At 42.5% G+C, this 14,139-nt stretch overlaps 1 protein-coding gene across 1 annotated transcript; it reads left to right on the top strand.

Annotated features, from left to right (window-relative positions):
- The first annotated feature begins 8,040 nt into the window (after positions 1-8,040).
- Positions 8,041-13,884, top strand: LOC138674264 (fatty acid hydroxylase domain-containing protein 2-like). Its single transcript, XM_069762146.1, has 4 exons — positions 8,041-8,157; positions 10,922-11,121; positions 11,502-11,639; positions 13,501-13,884. Exons 1-4 carry the CDS (start codon positions 8,041-8,043, stop codon positions 13,811-13,813), a joined length of 768 nt encoding a protein of 255 aa, XP_069618247.1. The 3' UTR covers positions 13,814-13,884.
- Positions 13,885-14,139: the final 255 nt, after the last annotated feature.

Here is a 14,139-nt window from a genome sequence, read left to right as displayed (position 1 = left end):
CGACATGGTGTCCACTAACGATGGAGATAATTTTTCATTCAAAAAGTCAAATGGCGCTCCTTCCCTTCCGAGCCTTACCATATGCCCAAACAGTGGTTTACCCCCACATGTGAGGTATCGGTGTACTCAAGAGTAATTGCCCAACAAATTTTAGGATCCATTTTATCCTGTTGCCCATGTGAAAATGAAAAAAAGGAGGCTAAAAGAATTTTTTTGTGAAAAAAAAAAAGTACTTTTTCATTTTTACGGATCAATTTATGAAGCACCTGGGGGTTCAAAGTGCTCACTATGCATTTAGATAAGTTCCTTGGGGTGTCTAGTTTCCAAAATGGGGTCACTTGTGGGGGAGCTCCAATTTTTAGGCACACGGGAGCTCTCCAAACGTGACATGGTGTCCGCTAAAGAGTGGAGCCAATTTTTCATTAAAAAATGGCGCACCTTCCCTTCCAAGCCCTGCCGTGCGCCCAAACAGTGGTTTACCCCTACATATGAGGTATCAGCGTACTCAGGACAAATTGGACAACAACATTCGTGGTTCAGTTTCTCCTTTTACCATTGTGAAATCAAAAAAATTGTTGCTAAAAGATAATTTTTGTGACTAAAAAGTTAAATGTTCATTTTTTCCTTCCGTGTTGCTTCTGCTGCTGTGAAGCACCTGAAGGGTTAATAAACTTCTTGAATGTGGTTTTGTGCACCTTGATGGGTGCAGTTTTTAGAATGGTAAAAAAGAAGAAAGGAAGCCACTACAAAAATATCTGCACACCACCCATAAATAGTATCAAAAAAGACAACTTTATTGGTGACAAACAATTTAAAAACAGTTAAAATACAAACAAAACTCCCCCATCCGATCCATTCAAAGATATGAAAATAAATGGCTGCACAGGTAATGATAAAACATACTGCATGCTACCCCAATGACCAGATTGCACCGCAAAAGCACATCCAATATAACTCAAAACAATGCAGTCAGCAGAAGTAACGCCTAAGCCCACAATAGGGACAAAAAAGGGGAGGGGGGGGGAAAGACAAACCTATCCCCCCGCAAAATAAGTCAGTATGGTCACTGCTGGCATGCATAGAACCGTCCACAGGAAAACCCTAAGAACATAATGTTCCAATGCACCTGCAACTGAACGCGGGCAAGAAATAAAAAGTCACTAAATGTAGCAGAGCCCAAAGGGGGGCAGTATGCACCTGGTAACCCCCAAATCACCTGTAAAGAGGAGGGTAACCGAGCAGCCAAATAAAGAAAAGGATCGTGAGGCAGGAGATCCCGACGCGTGTCGCGGTTACAAGGACCGCTTCATCAGGGGAAGTACTCACCACATTAGGCCACGTCTTTATATACAAAATACGATGAGAGGTGAACGCCGACACCTGTGTAGCGCTGGACCGGAACCGGAAGCCGCAGGATAATGCAGCAAGAAACCATGGTAAGAGGCATTAAGCCGCTGGCTCCTGCGCAGAGGGGGCAACTAGCTAGAAGTGGGCAGACATCTCTGCCCACACAGTTTCAATGCGCACTCGCCGGTAATATAACCGGCGGTCCGCATAGAAACATAAATAATTATGTACATTGAGACCAGGGAGGACAAGGATAAGGTGCCCAAGCCCGCTCGGAAAAGAAAAAAGAAAAAAGTAAGAATAAAAGTAAAATGGTGATCAAATACAAGGACCAGGGGGACAAAAAATGAAGGAAATAGCAGCCTGTTCATAATCCCATAAAGGTCACCAGCCCCAGACCTAAATTGTGCTCAAACGTATAAGGGCAAGTTGGTACTCCATGGACAACCACGGTGTGGAAAGAGCAAGGGACACACTAACACTGCAAAAAAATATATATATATAAGGTTATACATTTATGCATATTATTACAAATAAACTCTAGACCACAATCTGAATGCCACATGATAATATTATATGTACAGAAAAACATTCTGGGTCCAAAAGACACATGATCTACAATAAAAGCAGTTATAGCATAACCCATAATGGAAAGAGACCTAAAGGATATAATATAAGGTCATACAGGGGCTGTTACAACAATATGCCCACATACAGAATCAGCCAAACAATTCTAGTCCTTCATAAATATCGTTCCATGACCATAAAATACAGCAGCCATATGTTCCCATCTCCAAAGATATGTTACGTCCACTTGCAAGAAATCCAGATAGTAATTGCTTGTAGCCACAAGTAGCCCAATCAGCCCAAAAAAACGGTAAAATGTAGATCCTCATTAATGCCCTGGGGGGCGGTGGAATGGAGCAAGTATATCCAACGAGATTCCACTTGTAGGAGTCGTTTATGTAGCGAGCCACCTCTTTCAGAGCTCCTAACCTGCTCCAAGCCGACTATCCTGATGTTATCACATCTACCCCCATGATGGAGCAAGAAATGTGAAGCCACTGTACTGAGCGTCTTGCCTTTCCGACTGTCCACATTCGCCATATTAATAGTAGAGAGGTGACTTTGCATTCTCCGTCGCAATTGTTGCGATGTCTGGCCTACATAAATATAAGGACAGGAACAGATCAGAGCATAAATCACATGAGACGATTTACAGTTGATATAAGTCTTAAGCTTGTGTTGTATTTGGTCAACGGGATTGCAAAATACTTCACGGACAGGATGCATATATGGACAAATGCTGCATTCTCCACAAGGAAAAGAGCCCTTCAACACCATTCCCCTATTGAGCCTAGACGTAGGCCTCCTGTAATGGCTCTGGGTGAGTATGTCTCTAAAATTGGGTGCCCTCTTTGCCGTAATCAACGGCCGAGCGCTGATGACCTGAGATGTCACTTTTGGGTATTTTCAGCCATATAGACCCCGTAAACTGACTTCAAATGTGAGGTGGTCCCTAAAAAAATGGTTTTGTAAATTTCGTTGTAAAAATGAGAAATCGCTGGTCAAATTTTAACCCTTATAACTTCCTAGCAAAAAAAAATTTTGTTTCCAAAATTGTGCTGATGTAAAGTATACATGTGGGAAATGTTATTTATTAACTATTTTGTGTCACATAACTCTCTGGTTTAACAGAATAAAAATTCAAATTGTGAAAATTTCAAAATTTTCGCCAAATTTCCGTTTTTATCACAAATAAACGCATAATTTATTGACCTAAATTTACCACTAACATGAAGTCCAATATGTCACGAAAAAACAATCTCAGAACCGCTAGGATCCGTTGAAGCGTTACTGAGTTATTACCTCATAAAGGGACACTGGTCAGAATTGCAAAAAACGGCAAGGTCTTTAAGGTCAAAATAGGCTGGGTCATGAAGGGGTTAAACTACAAAATATAAAAACACATATATATGGCACACAGATGAATGACAAATGGCAGTTATTTGATCTTTCTGTTCTTGGCTGATCTGTGATGTACAGCTTCCGGGTTGTCTCCCATGAAGCTCCAGCAATAGTCAGCCATCATATGTGAGTCCCACCGGCCTTGATACCGTTCTTCCATTGTTTTAATGTCCTGATGAAAACGCTCCCTTTGTTCCTCGCTCACATCCCCAAGGTTCTCTGGAAAAAAGTCCAAATGGCTGTGTAAATAGTGAATCTTGATACTCATTCTACATCCAGGATTTCGCAGACTCATTAGTAGCTCTTCCACAATCTCTTCATAGTTGTCTGCTTTCTTATTCCCTAGAGAATTCTGCACCATATTACAAAATGCATTCCAAGCTCTTTCTTCTGTCTCATTCATTGATGTGATAAAATTTGGGTCTCTCATAAGTTTTCTTATTTGCGGTCCATCAAATATTCCAGCCTTTTTCTTCTCTTCACTAAGACCAGGAAAAGTTGAACATATATAGTTAAAGCATTCTCCACTGTGATTGAGAGCTTTGACGAACTGCTTCATCAATCCAAGTTTTATGTGTAAGGGAGGAAAGACAATGTCCTTCCTATGCACTAGAGGATCATGGATGATATTCTTATCGCCAGATGCCAAATTCTGTCGCTGAGGCCATTCATTTTTCACCCAATGCTCTGCTGTAGCTCTACTGTCCCAGTAGCACAGAAAACAAGGGTGTTATCGTAGCAAATGGGAATTATGCATGTTCAAAGAAAACAAAGATATTCTCACATTTATTGGGAGACTAAATGAAAGCTAAATTTACCTTAGTGAAACGTATAAACCAGCACTTTTCATACACTACTTATATTTATCATGGAATTCATGAAAATGGGCTATATACCTATAGCGCAAAAACGTGATGTGATAGAGAAATTATAAGATCAGATTTGAATTCAGCACCCTCAAATTAGTCTAAAACTGTTTTTTTTTTGTAGACCAGTGTTATCAGTAAATAAATACATCACCAGATCCAGTACATGAATGTCACCAGAACCACTGTCAGTACATGAATATGTTACCAGAACTACCATCAGTACATGAATACATCATCAGTCACGATTAGTACATGTATGCAGCACTAGATCCACTACGTCACCAGAACCACCATCTGTAAATTAATAAGTCCCCATATCCTCCATCAGCACATGAATACGTTACCAAAACAACCATAAGTGCATGAATACATGACCAGAACCAAGAGTACTTGAATACAAAAACCAAGCTTAGTAGAACATTCAATTGTAAGATCAAGTCAGCCCCATAAAGAATTGTATTGCATGAACCTACAACCATACAACTCCCAGTATGTCCCTAATAATTGTAAGGAGATACTGTGAGTTGTTATTAATAGTCATCATCAGACTGTGGACCATACAGGAACCACACTACTGATGAGAATTAGTCAGTATCACATATAAACATTTACATCCAGGTACCTTATAGATGACATCTTCTCTGGAGTTGTCTCTTTCTTTTCATCTCAATCTTGTCTAGATCCCATGATGACTTTTCACATCCACAGCCCTTCTCTGCAGACCTCCCTCTTCACTGGTCTTTTACAGCACATCCAGACACAGTGCCCTTAAAAATAACAGTATTATTAAAATGCCCTCTTCACAAAAATATATGTCCATATTATGACTCTAAATAATAATAATAATAATAATAATAATAATAATTATTATTATTATTATTATTATTATTATTATTATTATTATTATTTATCTATATATCACCATTAATTCCATGGTGCTGTACATGAGAAAGGGGTTACATACAGAGTTATAGATATCATTTACAGTAAACAAATTTACAGTGACAGACTGGTACAGAGGGGAGAGGACCCTGTCCTTGTGGACTTACATTCTGCGGGATAATGGGGAAGAGACAGAAGGTCGGGGGTGCAGCAGCTCTGGCGGTGGTGAGGCGGCAGCTCGGGTTGTGGTGAGGCAGCAGAATGTTATTGCAGGCTGTAGGCTTTCCTGAAGAGATGGGTTCTCAGGTTCCGTCTGAAGGAGCCGAGGGTGGTGGATAATTATCGGACGTACTGAGGCATGGAATTCCAGAGGATGGGGGATATTCGGGAGAAATCTTGGAGGGGTGTGTGTGAGGAGCGAATAAGTGTGGTGGAGAGTAGGATGTTTTGGGAGGATCGAAGATTGTGTGAGGGAAGATATTGGGAGATTAGTTCAGAGATATTGGGAGGGGACAGGTTGTGGATGGCTTTGTAGATCAGTGTTAGTAGTAACTAAGCCTCCTATGTTATATGGCCTCCACACTGTCTACCATTATCAGCTATAACCGCCACACAATCCGCCTTTATAAACTACGGCCTATACCATGGCTGTCCCCTCTCTAATTTTCCATTACATTTTCTATATTTCCACGCTGTCCCCCCACTAAGCTATCCCCTCTGCATATTGTGCCTTCATTTCATGATATCCCAGCTCCACATCCATTCTGTGCCCCTTTCCACACTATGCCCACCACGCTGCCCTCTTTAAACTGTATCGACTTCCGAGTCAAAGTCTTTTTTCCAACAAATTAACTTTACTGGACAGCAGCATATTCATCACATAGGCACAGAGACATCTTCTTATCTGCAATTATCACACAGGCAGCACAAGTTAAACACAGAGACATCTTCTTATCTTTCCCTGCCTTCCGGGCAGACTCGGTTCTTCCTGTCAACTCTGTCTATATCCTTGCAGCCTATGTCTATATCCTTGCAGCCTGTCTCACTCTTGGCCAATCTCTGACTCACTATTGGACAATTCCTGTCCCTCTTGTGGACAATCTCTGTCCCACACGTGCTCCAGGCCCACCAGCTTCCTACCAGTCACAGGTCCGATTCCAATTGGGAAAGGTGCCAGGATCGCCACTCAGCTCTTCCTGTCCCGGTCTTAAACCCCAGATCATCTTCAGGTTGGCTTCTACTCTTGCTGGTGACCGCCTGAACAACTCACATCCTGGGGCCCCTTGCTGCAACAATATCTTTATCCCCATGGCCTGTAATACTCTGCTACACTACTGATCACACAAACTGCCCTTGGGCAGGCTGCTGGGGGGCCTGCCTCTAAGGGAGCGCCCATCCTATACCTCCCTGCTCTGCTCTGTGACTCTTCCTGTTATGAACAGGTAATTCAGAACCACAATGGACATAGAAGTACAGAGCACACAAGTGACCTGACAATGACCAAAAATTAAGGACGAGCTCTGAGACGTGGGAACTCTGCTGACCGCAATCCCTAATCCTAACACACCACACTAGAGGTAGCCGTGGATTGCGCCTAACGCTCCCTATGCAACTCGGCACAGCCTGAGAAACTAACTAGCCCTGAAGACAGAAAAATAAGCCTACCTTGCCTCAGAGAAATTCCCCAAAGGAAAAGGCAGCCCCCCACATATAAAGACTGTGAGTAAGATGAAAATACAAACACAGAGATGAAATAGATTTAGCAAAGTGAGGCCCGACTTACTGAATAGACCGAGGATAGGAAAGATAGCTATGCGGTCAACACAAAAACCTACAAACAACCACGCAGAGGGGCAAAAAGACCCTCCGCACCGACTAACGGTACGGAGGTGCTCCCTCTGCGTCTCAGAGCTTCCAGCAAGCAAGGAAAACCAATATAGCAAGCTGGACAGAAAAAATAGCAAACAAAAAATAACACAAGCAAAACTTAGCTTATGCAGGATAAACAGGCCACAGGAACGATCCAGGAGGAAGCAAGACCAATACTAGAACATTGACTGGAGGCCAGGATCAAAGCACCAGGTGGAGTTAAATAGAGCAGCACCTAACGACTTAACCTCGTCACCTGAGGAAGGAAACTCAGAAGCCGCAGTACCACTCTTGACCACAGGAGGGAGCTTGGCCACAGAATTCACAACATCCTCCCATCTGCTTAACCCCTATGCTGCCTGTATCTAACTAACACTCTTATCTATTCTCTAATGCACCCCCTCTATTCTAACCCCACTGTTATGGTTGTGGACAGGGTTCCTTCCCTGTCCTCTTGGGGCAGCACGGTGGCGCAGTGGTTAGCACTGCAGCCTTGCAGCGCTGGGGTCCTGGGTTCTAATCCCACCTTGGACAACATCTGCAAAGAGTTTGTATGTTCTCTCCGTGTTTGCGTGGGTTTCCTCCGGGCACTCCGGCTTCCTCCCACATTCCAAAGACATACTGATAGGGATTCTAGATTGTGAGCCCCATTGGGGACAGTGATGATGATAATGTGTGCAAAATTGTAAAGCGCTGCGGAATATGTTAGCGCTATATAAAAATAAAGATTATTTATTATTATATAGCCTCCTTCTGGTTTGGGCTATATTTACCCGCCTTCATCTGGCGATCCTTGTCAGTGATACATCTGTCTTGGCTGTGTGTCTGACCCCCTGGTGTACTGGCATACTGTTTAGTTAATTTGCTTTCTTGTGTATGACTCGGTCTGTTTTCTCGTTCTGTGCTTTTTTCCCCCCAGCAGAATGGGCAGAAATCGGCCTATGAAAGCGTATCTTTACTTTAAGTCCTCTACCCATTCTCGGATGACAAACATCAAGTTTTTACCAAGATTGTCTTCATCCTCTGTTTCAGCAATTCCACCGTAAATCATTTATTCAAATTGACATTACATTTTTTTTTTACATTTTTACATTTTCCAGCGGCAATGGTAATTCCCATTCTTTCCTTCTGGATGTACAACGCAGTCTTACTGATTGCTGACCTGACTGGAAAACCAAGCTTTATAGCTCAGTATAAAATCCACCTTGGGAAGAATGACCCAGTAAGTATGAAGAACCAGTTGGCTCACAGCCTATTAACTACTGACGCACTAGTGATAATTTCATGGTTTCCTATTAATTAGCTTCACCTAGGGAAACCAGAGATTTTGAACAAAACTAAAGCAAGTACTGGGTACCTCCACCTATCATTGTGCCATCAAAACAGCTTGTCCATGGCTGCACTAACATATGCTACAGGGATTGAACAGCAGAAAATGACTTATGGTGTACATCAGCAAGCTCCTTATCAGCAGAGGCAGGATTACTGCTATTTTAGACCAATACTTCCTGTTTGTTCATGGGGAGTTTTCAGCAGCTCCTTATCAGCAGAGGCAGGAACAATGCCAGATAACACAACCCACTCAGCTGAAAACACATGATTTCACAGCTCCCGCTGCTCACTTGAGAATGACATTTGCTCATGTAAGGTTCGGCCAAGTCCGTAGTCATGGCCGAGGACACCGGGGTCTTTGTATCCTGGCCTCCTCTTACAGAAAAATAATATTCTCCTATCAGCATACCTGTGTCTTCACACACTTTGCAGCACATTCCTGTCAGAATCAGCATAAACATCAGGCTACATACAGTACACATCCTGCATCTTCCCTGTACTCAGTCCCACGTACTTTATCACATTACGGAGTAATAATGCCTTAGGCGGTACCGTGGTGTTCTCCTTGTCCAAACTCACTATTTCTGGGGTTTCGCTCATCCGTTTCGCCCCGGATCTAAGAGCATCTGCCCATGTAATGATCTGCCACATCTTGAACCATCTGTGCCCTGTACTTTCCTGAACCGCTTCCTTTCTTCCACTCCAAGCTGCTGTAGCTCTGCTGCTACACACTGTCCTTCTGTCCCTATAGGACTCTGAATGGCTGTGTTCTCCACTTGAAACGTTACATGGCTGCTGCGGTGTCCTGGGCCTAGGGCCCGTGTGGATGCTTTGGGCGCTTAGGCCCTTCTCAACTTCCTAACGTGACACACTTGGTTACCATACAGTAGCCCCCTACAATTAACCATCTACTTACGCTAAGTTCCCGTATACACTATGAATACTATAGTGCCCCCCATCTAGTGGCCATAATTGGACACTACGCTTTCCCTATTCTAAACATGGCAACAATACAACAGTATATATATATATATATTTTTTTTTTTTTTTTTAACAAAACACGGTAATACACCTAACAGTGCAGCAGTACTGTTGTATAAGAGTGGTAATACACTAAATCGTGTAGCAGTACCAACATACGTTAACAAATAGACCAACAATGATAATATAAGGCATCAGGACGAGAGAGAAGGGAAAGGTATAACCATAATATATCATACCCCCTACACTCATTCAATACAAAAGATGAGGTCAGGGTTTGTTCTTTGTGGCAAATGTACGGGTGCATTTCCTGAAAGAACAGGAAGTTAGTTTAAAACAACCCCAGTGACCAGTGTGAAAATTCCAAACTTTCTAATGTTTATTTTCACTAGTAAGTGACACATGACAGGAATGAGGCTCTCAGTCCCAACAACATGTTGCTCTCAGATTATGTGGCGCCCCAGGGTCCTGGTCGTCACAGTAGCATTGCTTCCCTCACGGGGGAGGTGATGCTACGCTTGAAGGCAAGAAGGGATAACTGTAACCAGGTAACACAAGCATGCAACACATTCACACTCCAGGCCACCAGGGGGAGCTTTTGATCCTATTTACTAGGTGACTCCCCCATATATATATGGTAGTCTGTAGGGAAAGTTAGTGAGTTCTTGCCAGGAAACAGACTGGATCAGTCTAAGGCAGAAGAGGGTTTACGGAGCTGCGTAGCCGCAGTGCAGCAGTTCCTGGAAAGAGACATTCAGAAAGCCGAACATATTGCAGTGAACGTGCAGAAGAGCAAAGCAAAGGAGAGGATGCCAGGTGGAGTCCTTCTGAGGCGCAGAAACCAGTAGCCGACACACCAAGGATTGTAAGGCCCTCCACGACTTACATCAGAGACCGGCAGGACAGCTGAACTCCACGTTACCTGTCTGCCTTAGTACCCAGGAGGCACGGTGACACCTATAGAGGCTAGGGCGTGCTAGAGTCCCTATAAACCACCACAAGTCACCAGTCATACGGATCATGTCCTATTGTATATGGGGGACAGAGAGAGAGAGAACACCTGTAAGGACCTTATTTGAAGCCATTGGCAGTAAGGGACTACAACACCACGGCACTAGAGGAAGGCTTTGATTTCCACCTGGATAAGGGGATTCCTAACTTTCCTCCAAGCCGGCCGAATCCTGCCTGCCCTGTGATCTGATACTCTGGACTGTGGCTGCCTGAAGTCGACAGTAAACAAGGTAAAAGAGACTGCAGCTCTGTGTCCTCATTTTTTACTGCGCTCTTCACCATCTTCCATCTACACACCAGGAGCCCTGGGGATATACTTCATCGGTGGGAAGTTATACCATCTAGCTGCCATAACATCACCCCAGAGGACCCCTTAAAGCAGCGTCGGTCCCCACTGACCGAATACCACAGGTGGCGTCACGAACATAAACTTTATTCCCTTTGAAGACCTTTCCCTTTTACATGGGCGCCCAGGGCCACGGACCGGTTCGCAGCCACCATGACATCCCCCTGTGAACGCAGGACCCGGTACAGAGTACCCTACGGCCCTGGCGGACGACTCAATTACATAGCAAAAACATCTGCTGACAGATTCCCTTAAAATGTATAAAGTCTGAGATCTAATGCCTCTAATATGACTATTTTCTGTTTGATGTTTCCAGGTGGACCCAGCAAAGCTCAAGCATGCAGTCAACGTTGTCTTCTTTAACCAGATTTTACTCTCCTTACCCATGGTCCTCCTCATGTATCCATTTATGAAGTGGCGGGGCAACCCTTGTGGTACAGAGTTGCCCACATTTCACTGGGTTTTAGTGGAGCTCTCCATTTTTGTGCTAGTTGAAGAAATCCTTTTCTATTACACAGGTACGACAGTGAGAACAATCGGGTGAATTTGGAAGTGGTTTTTATAAAATAATGGTTTCACAATAGCGCAGTGTCCTTGAATATCCAATTATGTACGCCACTAAGTTTTTAGAAATGCGCTGATTAATTTCTTAATAGTCCTGGATAGACTTAGATTTAGAAGATAACATTCGGGCACTGCTAGTGGAAGCTTATGTGCTTAGTAGTGTGGATGGACAATCCCTTTAAAGCCTTATGCATATGGTCCTATTATAGATCTGTAGTCTTTTTTGGGGGGGTGGAAAATGTTTTGCTATCTGGGCATACTGTACGTATGTTCGATGGGGTTTTCTGAAAGGCAAAAATATATTTTATGGAGCTACTTTTTTTTTTGTTCTTCTACAGATTGTTCCATCACCCAAGCATTTACAAACATGTTCACAAACAGCACCATGAGAGGACTGCCCCTGTAGGAGTGGTGGCTATGTATGCTCATCCATTGGAGCACATTGTAAGCACAGTATTAATCATCTTCAAGTCAAAATGTGAACTTTAAAAAGGAACTGTCACCAGATCAAAAGTGGCCAGTGTTACCACCTATTTTATTCTTGCTGCTCCCCTGATTGGAACCTTATGGATGGTGGATTAAAAAAAAATAAAAGTGTTATAGAGACATGGGCTTTTTATTTAGTACTCATGTTTATGTTTTTATCAAGGAGGCGTGGCTCACATGATCCTCTGGGGCGTGTCTTTAGGCTGCTCTGCATAAATACCCCATGAGTCACGCCCCCTTGTAAAGACCATAAAAAGTAGCATAAAGTAAAAGCATCGATATCTCTGGAACCATATTGCCGATTTAAAAAATGTAAAAAACGGCATACTCAGGGGAGCAGTGAGCATAAAATAAAACATGGTGGTCATTCATATCTTAAGGATGATAACGCAGATAAAAAAAAGTCAGGCTGTAGAAATTTCTATTTCTCTAGATCTTTTTGTTTTCATGGAAGAAAAGCCACTAACAGAAGGGTCTTCCCTGTCCCTATTGAAAACACATGAACGCTCTATAATATAGTTATGCCCCCTTTCTGCATCCACATGTAATAGTTCCCTCTATGTGCCTTTACACAATAATAATACCCCCATTTAGTAGTAATGTCTTCTCCTTTATTCCTGTGTATAATAGCTGTTCCCCTCACCATTTGTGACTCTATATATTAGTTATATCTCCCCTCTGTGCTTCCTCACAATAATGGTGCCGTCTTTGTTCCTCTACCAACAATAATATTGCCACCTAGAGGATACAGATACCATTGAAAACCGTGCCCACCTGGGGACTCAGGCAGACCCTGTACCCTCTGGTTTTCTATGTAGCAGTATCCTGCAAAATAAGATTTATATACTGCGTGTACTTTTTTTTTATACCATAGATTACTGTGTGCCCATACAATGCCATACATTGGAGGTCTGTGTAAGAGAACACTTGAAAAAGAGACTGTTCAGTGTATCTAAAAGGCCCAAAGCCTGAGGCTGCACTATGTCAATACTAAGTACTGTGGATAGGGCGCCCTCATATCTATAGAAAGTGGCATTCATAAGTTGTCTTGAGCCTGTGGCTGGGATATGCTGTCTATAGGTTCTCATTGTAAAAAAATGACTATACCTATAAGTTCTCACTGGAAAAAACCCTACACCTATAGGCCCCCACTGCAGAAAAATGACTCAGCTGGCTCCGACTGCAAAATTATTAATACACATTTAGGCATCCACTGCAAAAAAAAAATGACTACACCTATAGGATCCCACTGCAAAAAATTACTACACCTATAGGAGCCCACTGCAAAAAATTACTACACCTATAGGAGCCCACTGCAAAAAATTGACTATACCTATAGGATGACACTGCAAAAAATGACTACACTTCTATTGTATAAACTGGTTACATCTATATGCTCCCAGTAAAACAAAAGATAACAACATCTATAGGCTCCCACAGCAAAAAAATAGGCTATATCTATAGGCTCTTATTGGGAAAAAATGACACCTAAAGGCTCCAACCGAAAAAAAAAATGACTACAGCTTTAGGCTGCCGTCACAATATAAGTATTTGGTCAGTATTTTACATCAGTATTTGTAGCCAAAACCAGGAGTAGGTGATGAATACAGAAGTGGTGCATATGTTTCTATTATACTTTTCCTCTATTTGTTCCACTCCTGGTTTTGGCTTATAAATGCTGATGTAAAATACTGACCAAATACTGCTAGTGTGACGCCAGCCTTAGGATCCCACTGCAAAAAATTTGGATATTTATAGACTCCCACTGCAAAAACATTACTGCACATATAGGATCCCACTGCAAAAATTAAATAATAATTACACGTTCCTATACAATGAAATAAGGAATGCCAGCAGCAGCCCAGCGTATGCCACATGGACCTACTTATGCTATACACTGGGGACATGGTGCCTGTGGACACTTCAGATTTCCCCTGACAGACTCTATGTGATGTTTAAGACAAATATTAATTTGTATATTTTCTTCTCATTTTCCTTTAGGTTTAACCAGTGCTATGGAGTACTAGGAGTTTTCGACAGACTACACAGCACAGATCTGATATTCAAGCAAACTAACGCCTACAACAAGCACATTTTACTACTGAATTTTACCCCTCTGACTCAAAGCATTCCTGATCTGCCCAAGAAATCAGAGTGACATCCTCATGGACTTTTACCAACTTTGGAAATGTATTATTGTACTGTAGGCAAAATTGTCCAAAATAAATACCGAAGTGTTTTAATGTATTTGGGAGTTTGGCTCGGGTCACACATTGGGATTGTGATCTGATTGGGCCTTCTTTCCAGCTATAACAACGGTGAGATCCAAAGAAAAACCCCGCTGTGGACGGATGTCCATTCAAATAAGCATTTGAGCTTTACTACCAGTGTTAAAACTAGTGATCTCCAATCTGTGTATCTCCATCTATTGTAAAACTACAACTACCAGCATGCCTGCAGTTTCTGCTTTCACATTTCGATAGC

The sequence above is a fragment of the Ranitomeya imitator genome, chromosome 4, assembly GCF_032444005.1.
Source record: "Ranitomeya imitator isolate aRanImi1 chromosome 4, aRanImi1.pri, whole genome shotgun sequence".
In the NCBI taxonomy this organism is placed as follows: Eukaryota; Metazoa; Chordata; class Amphibia; order Anura; family Dendrobatidae; genus Ranitomeya; species Ranitomeya imitator.
Note: the sequence above shows the minus strand (reverse complement) of the source record. Positions and strands in the feature narration are given on the sequence as shown.

What these genes read in the sequence shown, in the direction of transcription:
- LOC138674264 (XM_069762146.1), top strand. Translation starts at nt 8,041, where the DNA reads ATGGTAATTCCCATTCTTTCCTTCTGGATGTACAACGCAGTCTTACTG. An exon ending in GAAATCCTTTTCTATTACAC is followed by an intron (nt 11,122 to 11,501) that starts AGGTACGACAGT and finishes TTTTTTGTTCTT; the next exon opens with CTACAGATTGTTCCATCACC. An exon ending in ACAGTATTAATCATCTTCAA is followed by an intron (nt 11,640 to 13,500) that starts GTCAAAATGTGA and finishes CAATGAAATAAG; the next exon opens with GAATGCCAGCAGCAGCCCAG.